The following is a 12694-nucleotide window of genomic DNA, read 5'->3' on the forward strand; positions in this document are numbered from 1 at the left end:
AAAGCTTTAGCTAAACTGTTTAAATACCGAACACTGAAGTATATGAGAAGGACTTTGCAAACAGAACAGAAGTTCATTTGCATAAAACCAAGAATATATGAGTTGCATGAAGATTTGCAGTAAAGATGCAAAGATTTCTACTGCAGTTTCACAATAATGCTGATTTTGTTTTGCCAATTAAAGACTCTCAGGAAACAATAAGTATTTGTACAACTATTCACCACTCAGTGAAAATGGAAGTTCAACTCTTTAATTTAATGTGTGTGGTTTTTTTTCTTGTTTCTTTGACTTCTCCATCTTTGCCTCGTGAGGCACTGAACGCTCCGTCACATGGTGCCAGGCTTCACATGAAGCTCCCGCCTCTCCCCTGTGAAAGTGATGGGTGTTGTTAGGTTGGCGGCAGCGCGGTGCCTCATTTCCCAGCTAACATCTGCTGGGCTCAGTGTTCTTCATACACACTTCCCTCTACACTTCCTCCCGTCACTGACCATCTGTCTTTGCGTGTGTCTGTCTGTTGTGCAGAAGCTGTCTGTCTTCACGGGACCCTTATTGCATTTGGCTGAAGTCAGGCAGCTGTGCCACGGTCTCACCTGGTTTCAAGTAAGTCACACACACACCCACACACACGCACACACAGTTTGTACTTATTATAGGGGAGAGCTGACATATCAAATCTCACCATGGCCACTATTACAGCCACCAGTGTTGAATTAATCTTGACTCTGAAATTGGTAAAAGCTGTTTGACTGCTGCATTGTTCCTCCTAAGTGCATGAAGAAAAATCCCCAGTGACTTATAATTATCAGTTTTTTCATGTTATGACATTTAAAGAAAAACCTTGAAATGAGCTCCTGTCCATATAGGGCAAGACTTCAAATACAAACATTCAGACACGTTTCACGGAGCCCTGTGAACTCACGGCTGCACAGTGGCTGTTTTACAGCACGGCCATTGTTTAGATGCGCACATATTGAGGACAGTAATAGTGTTTTACTGCCGCTGTTTCCCCTGCTCATCTTTCAAAAAAGAAAGTGCTCCCAGAGCAGCTGGAACAACACACTGACCACACTGACAATAAAACAGCACAACATGTTTAGTGGATTTTAGGGCTCACTAAAAAAAAAAAAAAAAAAAAAAAAAAAAAAAAATAGAAAGTCCATGGGAAGTCAGAAAGAGTTTCTGAGAGCTGAGTATCTACATTCCCACTTTACTGAGTCACCAGCACCAAAAGCTTTTTGCATTGTACAAGGTGACTGCTGCGTCTCTACTGACTGAAAGTCTTTTGTGGAGGTGTCTAAGATAGACAAGCTTCAGATGCAGAGAGCGATTGCCGACCATATGAACCTAGAACTGTAGAAGTGCAGAATTGAAAATGGTGATGTTGTGTACACAGGAAATGATTATGGTCAGGATTCAGTGAAGAGATGATTAAATTTAGCTGCGAATTTCTTTGGGAGGTAAAACACACGAACTCCACTGAGCTGCTGTTTAGTCAAATGTTTTTTCAATTTCCCAAAACTTCAGTTAAAATTCTGGTGAAGATTTCACCTTTTTCATGTTTCCCTGTCGGACAAGGTTTTTTTTTTTCCAACCGTAAAGCTACTTGAAGGGGGAAATTAAAAGAATTCCATTCAGCATTTCCCCACACAGAGCAAGACTTTGACATCTCATGGAAAACCACCTGTTTTAATATCACTGGTTGGAGTGCGCCCAGAAGTAAAACATTCTTCGAACTTTCAGCCCATTAAAGATGCAGCAGCAATTTTCTACGCAGCGTGATTCATGGTTGATTCCTCGTTTAACAGAGAGGTCTGCAATCATGAACCACCAGGGGGACGAAAGTGTGCAGATTTGCCTTCTAATCAAACTCTCCAACAGGAGGTTTCTGCTGCTAATTCTTCCCTGGACGGAGTTGTACTAATTAGTGAGATCAGACAGTTTGTTGTCTGGTCAGTCTGAAAGCACATGGGTGGACACAGCTTTATAAAGACGTTATTAGCTCCCTAACTCACAGTCACGGTGGACAGATTTTTAACTCGGTCAATAACGCGGAGCAGAAGCAATCACTTTCATACGTCCTCGCGCTTCTCGAGTGGGTTGTTCAGTGCTGTGCAGATCAGCTGGGCCTGCATGAGCTGCTGAGATGATGTGTTCTTCATCATCAATAGTGTATCTACAACTAGACAACATCATGAATGAATGATGAATGTCTGACCAGCAGTTTTTACCGAAACACTTTGCTGATCCTATTTCAGACCCACGGCATGGATTCGTTATGTCAAAGTGATTAAATATGTTGTTAAAATCAGGCTGGGAAAAAAAAAAGGAAAAAGGTGTTTTATATCAGAAATGCTCCTTTGGACTTAAAGCCTCTGAGTGGGCATGTTCATGTTTGATTGACAGCTGACCTGGCAAGGGCACAGAGACAAACAAATCTGCACTGGAAAATGTGGCAATTCAAGGACAGAGAGTGTTTTTTTTTAAGCAGGGATGTTAAAGAATAATAACAAACAAAAAAAGAAAAAAATCAGCATCTAAACTGACTGATCTTGACATTTGCAGACGGGTTTATATGCAGTTTAATGTGGGAGCTCCTTAGCCTACTGCATCCACCCTGTAAACAAATGAATAAATAAAATAAAGCCAAATAAAACCCAGCGCTGGTTCCTGCTTTAAACAAATACAGTGCAGAATAAAAGTATTTCACTGGCAGTTTACAAACAGTTTCTGTAGACAGAAACAGAATTATACACATGATAATGCATCATGAAAAGAACTGAACATGTATTAAGCTAATTATCTATAATAGAGGACACAGTTAAGAAATGTATAGCAGCTAAAATGCAGGTAGTTTCAGTTGTATTTCTTAGTAACAGGCCAATCACTGAACACGTTTTCAGCATCATTCTCTCTCTCTCTCTCTCTCTCTCTGATTCACACACTCACTCTAAGCCTGTGTCATAAAGTCAGAAGTGTGCGTTCGGCTGCATGTGTTTCAATCACACAGCGGTGCACCGCACCGTCTGGCAAACTAGGGTAGGAAGATGGATGGGTGGTTGGATGGACAGATGGATGGATGAATAGGTAGACAGATAGATGGATGCAGTAAAAGGCAGAGGAGGAGGAGGAGTAGAGGTAGTTAAAGGCACTATTTTCTCCTCCTGTGAACCGACCGGCAGCCAAGGACTTTGCATGCCCCTGTGTGGTTGATGTGCAACCTGCTGCTAAATCACCGCCCTTTTACCTCTATGTGCATTGGTTGTAAACTGTGTGTCCGGGTTTTGCTGTAGAACAAAATTCCACTATACTTACCTCGCCCCTCCATTACACACAAACACAAACGTACAGAGGGCATCTTCCCATAGACCATTCTGCTTTTGTCTGGAACAACCAGAGACCAGGAATAAACTGGACGAGTGCTGAAAACTCGGAGAGACGGCAACAGGGATGTGAGGGTTAGCAGCCCGACCCGCATCCTCTGAGAGGAAGAACAAAAAGCATCCAGTGCATCCAGAGGGGTGAAGTGGTTAATCTGATGTCCTTCTTCCTGCTGAGATGGAATATTGTGGAGAGAGGGGTCATTAAACTGGGTCATTTAATCAGTGCAAAACAAGCAGGATGTCAAAGAGTGAGAGACTTTAATTTGCAAGAGGTGGCATTGTTTAGAAACTGTTCAGAAGTTTTATGAGTTGGAACTTGTGTTAATGCATCCTGGTACACACTGAGACAATCATTAAAGATGCGCTGCTTTCAAGGAAGTAAAAGTAATGAGATTTTAATAGAAAATATGTTTTGGTTTATTAAAAATATGAGTGTAATAAAGCATGAAAGTTGGCGAGCGAGATGAAAAAGTTGTTTTTTAATTTATTTGTGACTTTAAGGAAAGAGTTTTAAGATTTGAGTCGAGGATGTAATTAAGATTAGGGTTAGGTGTGTGGTTTGGGGTTAGGAGTTAGTAGCTGTCACTGGAAGGTGAGAGAGGAGAGAGAGGAAGTGCCGATGTGGCTTCACGCTGGCGCGGCGCTCCAAGCTGCTCGCCGAGGTTTGATTTATGAGGCTGTGTTTAGCGTGCAGGACGGAGTCGCACTGGAAACCAATGGACCAGAACCTGAGAGAGATCAGCCAAAATATCCTGTGCAGACTCAACTATCAGCCCTCTGCCAGAGAGAGAGAGAGAGAGAGAGAGAGAGAGAGAGAGAGAGAGAGAGAGGAGTATGAACAGAGAAAATAACAAAGGAAACAAGAGGAGAGAAAGAAGGACAAAGGAAAGTAGGACAAAAAAGAGACAATAAAAAAACTTGGAGAGAGAAGGAAATTAGGGAGCAAGAAATGGATGTAAAGAGAAGGAAAACGTGAAGGGAAAACAAAAGGAGCAAAGGGTAAAAGAAGGAGAAAGCGCAGGAGGAAGGGGAGAGTGGATTTTTTTTCTGGTTCCAAAGTGCAGAGCATTTCAGAACATCTGTTTTTCATTTTGGTTTTTTTCTACTCAGTCTGCTCAGGCTGTCTGTGTGGCTCTGAAGTGACATCAGATTTTAAACCTGCCTTAAGTGATATCTTTATATATGTATATATCATTGAAAGGAGGTGAGGAATAGCTGGTGAAAGAGGAGAAAGGGAAAGAGGATGATAAAGGCGTGAAGATGGAACGAGAAAGGGATGAACTGATGTGAATCAGGCGGCGGCAGAAAGAGTCTGACCAGAGTTTGAGATGAAGCAGCTCAATAGTCATCAACCTCCTGGGACCTCTTCCTCTCTCTCTGTCTGTCTCCTTCTCACCGTCTCCTCTCTCACATCACTCTTTTCATGGACTATCTGACTCTTTTTTTCCTCCAGTCCTTTCTCATCCAGAGGTGGCATAAATTTTAATGACTGATTTGTGGCTGATCCAGAGGATAGGAGCGGGAGGAGAGAGAGAATTCACAGCCCTCTTTCTTTCTCTCTCACTCTTTCTCACTCTCTCTCTCAGTCTCTTCGTCTCACATGTTGAAAGATTGTGTGTCTGGACTGCTCATCTTCATACCGTTTCAGGGTGTTTTAGTTTTTTGTGTCATCCATAATGCATTTGACATAATTACCATCGCCAGAGCACAAAGCCAAAACAAAACACGGCCAAGGACAGAAGACGGATAAAGAAACTGGAAGGGAAAAGCAGGTCAGCTGTTGAGGATACGGCTGCTGATGGTCTGTATTCTTGTTATTGTTAACAAACCGCACTAAAAGACCTAAACTAACAAAGTGTTAATCTAACATCAGTACCATACATGTGGCACTCAGCTGGTTCATAAATCGATGAAATCAGGTCCCTAACATGTTCTGGCTCAGTATTTTCCTAAAACTGCTCGTCACTGTAGGTTTCAGGAAATATCAGACAAACTACAGTAAATAGTGCATTTATTGGGGAGAGTGGTGGATGTGGGATTTTTTTCTTTACCTTGGCAGTCGCATATCAAACGGCTGATGACTCAGTGGTGATAGGCAGACTATTATTAGACTTGTGCCATTAGGCAATGAGCAGAATCCTGTGGGAAACTGAGTTAAAATACTACTATTGGATGAGATGTTGGAGGAAGAGACGAGAACAACACAAGCTGTGAACTCTCGAGTCAGAGCTGAGAGGCCTCGTCAGAGCGAGATGAAATTCGGAGCTTTGATTTGAAATATGATTTATTTGATTATTAAATAAAACTCTCACTCAAGGCACAGCACTCGACATTTTAGGTAGCTTTTTTTTGTTTGTTTTAAGTTTCCCCAGCTGCATAATGTTTCTTAATTATCAGACATGTTTAAAATAATCCTAATGACAGACAGAAACAGCGAGTTGTTCAGAAGGCGATTAGTGGAGCATTAAACGCTACACGCTGTACGGTTTTATCTCCGGACTGTCAACACCAACGTGTTCTGATCCGTCATGATGCCAAGCCGTAATTATAATTGGCCGCCGTATCATAACGTGTGTCCGTGTCTTCAGCGTATAAACAGCGCTGCCGTACGTCATGTGTGATCTCTGCATTTGCTGTTTTTATGCAAAGCCCTCAGTGTCTTGTCTTTGAAAAGTGCGACATGAGTAAAGTTATCATTACGATGTTTCGGTCATGTTCAGTTTAGTCTGCTTTATAATTGAAGAGGGTCTGTGGTGGAGTATCGATCTTCGTCCTGCAGATCAGACGCCAAACTGTTCTCCAGCTTTCATGCTTTTAATTTCAAAACAAATCTGTACTCATGCAGTTTGTGGTTTTGTCTTGTGAGACGCTTATGAAATGTTAATGCTGTGCCTGCATTTTCTCTTTTTTTTATGGACCCTCCTCTGCAGGTGTTAATTTGTTGTGCAGATACTCACCTGAAGTGAACACATTTTATTTAAGGTTGAGTCAACACTGCATTCATTAGAGCTGAAGGTGAGTCAGCCAAGAATGTTTTGTCTATGATCTGCTAAATGAAATCGATACTGTGCTGCTGAGTGCAAAGATCTTTTCTTATCAGTGCCAGGATTCTAATCATGATCACACACCGAAAATATGAAACCAGGTGGAAACAACGTCCGTTTGTTTGGCCAAGAGAGAACAATGCCATTAATACTGGCAGCTGAAGATCCAAGTCCCAAACTGTCTTTGTGATGTTTGTTAAAAGTAAGAGTGTAACTGAGCCCGCTGCAGGACATGAACCCAGACTGCAGGGCTTTATGGGTAAAAGCGGACAGATGTCGATATCTGACAGCCAGCAGTTCCTTGTGTTTGGAACGCCGAGCAGAACAAGATGAATTCCTGCCTGATGGTCGTGTTCAGCTGTTTATTCAAGTGCATGAACGCCACAGAAGGTCAATTACAGTGAAGAGTGCTGACAAGTCTGGCATGCTTTTCCAAACGTAAAGGTGACCTGTCGTCCTACTAGTTAACTCAGCGATGTTTACAAGCTTTGGTTCACTTCAACACTTAGTGTAAAGTCTCCAATCAAAAATGGCTTCCGCTTCTCTGTTGTGCAGAATGTTTCATGTGCAGACTTTGACACGAGGAGGAGGCTGTTTTCATATCCATCTGCAGAATATGGAAAGCATACAACAGCCTGATGTTGCTTATACCTCTGTGCCATAAAACCCGACGTCACAGAGCTCACGTCCATGTTAACAGCTCTTTGCTCGTTTGACGAGTTGAGACGACTAAACTGCAAACTCAGTGTGGGCCGTGATGGAGGAAGATTTCAGCCGGTGTAACAGAATATTTATATAATTAACCAAGCACCAGTCACTGAGACTTCATGGCATTTTACCACTGCTTTCCGTCAAAGATGACATTGTGTGTTTTTTAATGAGCTAATTTGTCTCTTCTGATCCACATGGACTCTGTGTCGATGATAAAAAGCTTTAAAACAGTGATTCCTAACCTGTCGTTGCAATAATTCTCTTCTAATCTTACATTACTGGATAATTTTACCTCCTTTGGCCACGCTTCTGTTTAACTGGGCGCAGCCTTTAGACTTGCAGCTCTGACGATGGATCAAACCACTGCTTTAAACAACTCAAACATAAACTGAAGAAAATAAAAACAAGCTTCCTATAGATGTGATCAGATCATTTATGTTGCGACTATTGTCACACCAGCTGCTCTCAAGCTGTAAAAATACATATTCACAATATATTTTCACGGTTTTTTATGTTGGTTCTCTCTCAGACTCCTTCATTCTCTGCGCCTAAGCTGAGCATCAGCCCGGCAGCCTTTGATTTAATAATTACCTCCTGTCTTAGACCGACCCCCTCCTTCCTCTGGAAACGTAAAGGAACTTACTATAAGAGAGCTGGGGTTTTTAGTGAGTAGCAGAGGGTGTAATTTAGTGCACCAGGTGTGTATCTGAGTGCTAAGCAGCCTCTTCGCAGCAGGTTCTACAAACAAACACACGTCCCTAAACCTGACAGTTGATGGCAGAGTTGCTGCTTTAACACACACTGAAGGAAAGAAATTGAGGGGATTAATCCTTTGAGCTGATGTTTTGTTTTGTTTTTTCCTTCCAGCTGAGTTCAGTGTTCTCGATCTTCGGCTGTTCGCTGGCTTCTGCCTCCAATTTAGACATCTGTTGTTTCTGTTTGTGTTTTGACGAGTGTGAGTCTCTGGAAAGAAATCTAAAAATGTATGTGCAAGATCATGTCTTTGTCGTACGTGTGTGAAGTTTGCTCGCTAATTATAGATGGGTGCTGGAAGTCTGTGTGCTTGCATATAATCTGTGTGAGATGTAGGTTTGTGTTCAGGTTATATAAGGAACTAATTGGTTTGTTATGGAGTAGGCGTGCTTGCATGCCTGTACAAAGTGTTGCACTTGCACTTGTGCAGTATATGAGCCCATGTCTATTTTATTTGGTTGATTACAACGCGTGGGAGGATTGCTGGCGTTGATGCGAAGCTCCGCTCAGCTAGAACAGCTTCCGCTCCACCGTGCGTCAACTCAATCTCATTACTCAACCGCCGGATGGATGCGTCTGGATGAGGCTTTGATTTCTGATTGACTTCAAGGTGAAAGATGGCGCGTCTGTTGGAGTGAGAGCAGCGTATCAATCGTAGGCACATTTTCATCAGAGTAGCAGAAAATCAATAATTGTCAGATTGGGTTTCTTGTCAGTTTACAGGAGTGGTTCAAAAGGCGAATAAAGAGGATTTGGATTGCACAGAATTGAGTTCAGGATGGCAGAAATTGCGAAATGAAAATAGGATATTTTTTTGACATGATTGAGCTTTTGTTTGCCCTTTTTTGCTCCGATGTGCCTCAGTTTTCAAGTTCATTGATTAGATTTAATCACAAAGTCAAATTTATCTACAGATATGGTAAAAAAGAAGGCAACTCATCCATACTGCACATAAAATAGTAACAACAATCAATCTGCTAATGTTCAGTCATTATTTAGTCTCTGTTATAGCACAAGATGATAAAAACAGGTGGTAAAAATGTTTTCAACAAAAAATTCTGTCCCTTTCTTGAATCTGCGCAGCGACATGCTTAAAAAAAAAAAAAGCGGCTTTTGACTAAAACACCTGCATCTCCAGGTTCTTTTTTTTTTCAGTGCATTTTTCATGCTCCTTCAGAAAGCTGGCCAAAATATAGATGAGTGGGTTTCCACGAAAATATCCACATTAACCCTGTGAGCCCGTACGTATCATATATGATACCCACATTTCTGGGACTCATTGCATCACCATCAAGCATAAACTTTGCATTTAACCCTTTTAGATGAACTCTTATGCTCGTATACTGACTCCTGGTGGACCCCCCTCACTTTTCCAAATGTTTTGACATGTGTGATACAAACAAAAAATATAATTAGAATTTATTTTTGTAATTATTTTTTTTTTACATTTTGTCAAAGGGACAAATAAAGAGTTCATATTTGAAAAATTAGAATTTTCTGACCATTCTTTCATAGTTCAGGTCTCACAGGGTTAATAGCAGGTTTTTGTGTCAGTTGCTCTGAATCGACACACACTTCCCGTAAGACTATTTTTTACTGACATGCAGCAATCATACAGTGAGACATTCATTGCAGAGCAGGCAAACAGTAGGTGCCAATTTCACCAGCAGTAGACTAAAATACAGTGCAGCCACAGAAAATGCTATGTATGAAGAGAGAGGGGCCCAGATCTAAAACATGTAGGAAATGACAAACTGAGGTACAAGCAGAGGAGGCAGGTTGAAGGAAAGTGAGGACTCAAAAGGAAATTACAACTTTTCATCACAGATTTCCTGGAATCTGCTGAACACCACAAAACTGATCATATATGTCCTTGTAGGGAAATCAAGGGCTGGATTTGCCCCTCAGGTCCGGCCACCACTGTGTCCAGACAACAAGCAGGAGATACAGACATGCTGACCTCGGCCAGACACAAAGCAAATTCAATTTTGTCACGGTGGACTTACTTCCCCGTCTCTGAACAGTCCTCATCAACAAAACCAATTTTGGGAAGACTCAATGAGGTTCTTTGTTAGAAATGGCCAGTCAGTGAAATGGATTGATGCAAATTTACAGACGGCTCTCTTTGTCTTTGTTGGTGTGTGTGTGTGTGTGTTGTGTGTTCATGCGTGCTTTTGTTTCTCTCTCTCTCTCTCTTCAGAGGCGGTTTTGAACAGGATGTGGAGAACGGCTACCATCAGCACCCTGATACCTGCCACGGTGAGATGGAGACATTTATTTATTCCCAGTGATTTACATAAGCAATAAAGACAGAGAGCGGAAAAAAAAAAAAAAAACTATTCAACTATTATCAGATTTTGATGGCAGAGCAGCAGCAGGCACAAGTGATTGCAGCTCTAACAAATGATAATGGAGCATTATGATGTATTTATTTCAACGAGGGCAGCAATTCAGTCCATGCTGAAGAAGCTTGAAGAGTAGTTTGTCCGCCCCCGTTCACAGTCCCTGCTGGAATATTGTTCTCAATCTTTCTACGTTAATTAAGCGTTTGCTCATAGAAGTGTTGTTTTTTTTTTTTCTTTTCTTTTCTTTATTTTTTTTTAGTGTAAGACAAAGTGGGTTGTTTATAGCTCTTTTGCAAGTGTCTGGGATGTGATGAGAAGTACAAACAGTGCAGATACAACAATACATGTCTCCCATTAGAAATGAATGAATTGCAGCCCAGATAGCCATAGTCATAACCGCACACACTGATGTTGTTCTGTATTTCTCTTCTCCAGACGTCCTGGCGACCACTCGCAAGCAAAACACAGCGCTGGATTCGGCGTATGGTCAGTGGACATGTCTTTATCTTTTCACTCAGCTTCCTCAGCTTCACTGACAGGTTAAAGGCTTGCAAACTGGAGACAGTAGGCCGTCTCACACCCAAGTATGATTCTTTCAACAGCTGCTTTTTGTCCATCATCAGCCAGGATTCACAGTAAATGAGAAATGAGGGGTTTTTTTTTGGTTTTGTTTTGCTTTCTGTGGAGTTTATTTTGAAACCTGGGTCCTGCTTTCACAGTTTTGCCCATGATTTCTGTCGGATGTTAACAGTTCACCCATAAAGTTAACTGTTGGTGAGGTTGTTAAGAAAGCAGTTTATCTAAAGCATTAGTAAAGTGAACCAGTCAGTGTCAGTCGTGTTCACAGACAGTTGTGTGCTACTCGCTCAAAGTTACTTTTATCTTTAGCAGAGGATCAGATTTATTCAGTTACCTCCAAAGTGAATGTTTCTACTCCTTACTAACCGTTAGCTTGGGAGGTTACAGAGTCTTTTACTCAGGCAGCTGATTGGCCAGTCGCTTCTCACTCTCAGCCAGGGTGACAGCTTAAACACTGAAGCCATTGTCTGGAGCATCACTCCTTTGATGGACCAGGAGCTCTGCTGGCCAGGCTGCCTAATGCCCTGTATCGCAAAGGATCATCATCCCTGTCATGTCCCATTACTCCCCCGCCGGCCACACCACACAGCCCCTGGCATGGCTGGAATAGAAATAGAAATGCCGCCAAGCTGGCTAGCCCTCAAATAAGATTGAGGAGGTAGTGTTGGGACAAATTTCTATCACCGCAGCATTCAAAACTAGTCATTTTCCATCAGACAGTTGTTGGTCAGCGTGGTTTGCTTTTATCTACACAACTGAAGCAGCCGCCTTAACTTTCTGAGGAGTTTTTAAGACTTGCTCAAAGTCAGATCTCCCTGTCACTGAACAAATTGGGACACAGGGGAGCTAATGGCAATGGTTGATCCAATGCAGTGATTAGTATCAGCACTGAGGCCATCGTGCTGGAAGATGTAAGCAATTACAGATCAGCAGAACCATCCATCCATCCTGCATCTCTTTCAATCTCTCTCTCAGAACAGAGGCCACTTTGTCTGCCAGAGGCTTCGGCCCAGACCTCCACAGTCCCACAGTGCCTCAGTAGTCTGTAAAGCCTCCCTGCTGGAGGAATTACCACTCAGTCGGTAGGAAGACTTGATAAGCAACCCTACTGCTTAGTCCTGTGGGGCTCTCGCCACCCCAGTGCTTCACTGCACTATTTGAAGTTTTTAACACGCAGTCAGATTCTGTCTCTGTTGTTTTTTTGGTGTCTGTGTGTGGTTTTTTTTCTCGCTGATTCACACAAAAAGCCTTTTAAGTCTCTGCACTGAAGATCAATTATCAGCTTTCCTAGACAATAAAACACCCCATATGCCGAACAAAGCTGTTGTCACACGGGGGCTTTCGTTGCCTGTTCGAAAGTGCACCAAAGGCTGGGACGTTTTCTTTCTTCCGCTTCCCTGTCACCCAAACAATCGCAGCCAGCAGAGAGAAGGGCTTGAGACAAACGCCCGCCTGTGAACGTAATCAAATGTTCCTCTGTTGTATAACGTGCATTTTTTGTACTCACCAGCAGAAGAGGACAAACAATACAGAAAAACAGAATAACACAATTGTGATAAATTGAAGTAATGATGAAGTCCTGGAGCTATTGTCCGAGGTGCCAGGGCCAAACACCCCCTGGTGTACAGTTTTAATTTGCCCAGCGCAGATGGTGAACTGACGGGGCCCCTCATTCACAGTGAACGCTGTCAACTGGCTCACAGTGAGAGAGGGAGAACAAGCCCTTTTCCTCCGGCCCGGGTGTGAGCTCTGCAGAATGCTATCATTATGGCTGGCTTATTAGTGCAGGGGCACAAGCCAATAGCAGCATGCTGCTCACCGGACCTCAAGGACAACAGAGAGATAATAATGCAATCAAGATGTGGAGTGTGTCATCAAGAAA

At 42.4% G+C, this 12694-nt stretch overlaps 1 protein-coding gene across 5 annotated transcripts in view; it reads left to right on the top strand.

Annotated features, from left to right (window-relative positions):
- The window catches only part of sema6e (sema domain, transmembrane domain (TM), and cytoplasmic domain, (semaphorin) 6E), a 137776-nt gene that overhangs the window by 107370 nt on the left and 17712 nt on the right, over positions 1-12694 (top strand). For all 5 annotated transcript variants that reach the window (XM_041043988.1, XM_041043984.1, XM_041043986.1 and 2 more), the window contains 3 exons: positions 523-600; positions 10089-10147; positions 10669-10719. In XM_041043988.1, the coding sequence (XP_040899922.1) occupies positions 523-600; positions 10089-10147; positions 10669-10719 (188 nt within the window). The remainder of the gene's footprint in view (positions 1-522; positions 601-10088; positions 10148-10668; positions 10720-12694) is intronic.

The sequence above is a fragment of the Toxotes jaculatrix genome, chromosome 8, assembly GCF_017976425.1.
Source record: "Toxotes jaculatrix isolate fToxJac2 chromosome 8, fToxJac2.pri, whole genome shotgun sequence".
Lineage (NCBI taxonomy): Eukaryota > Metazoa > Chordata > Actinopteri > Toxotidae > Toxotes > Toxotes jaculatrix.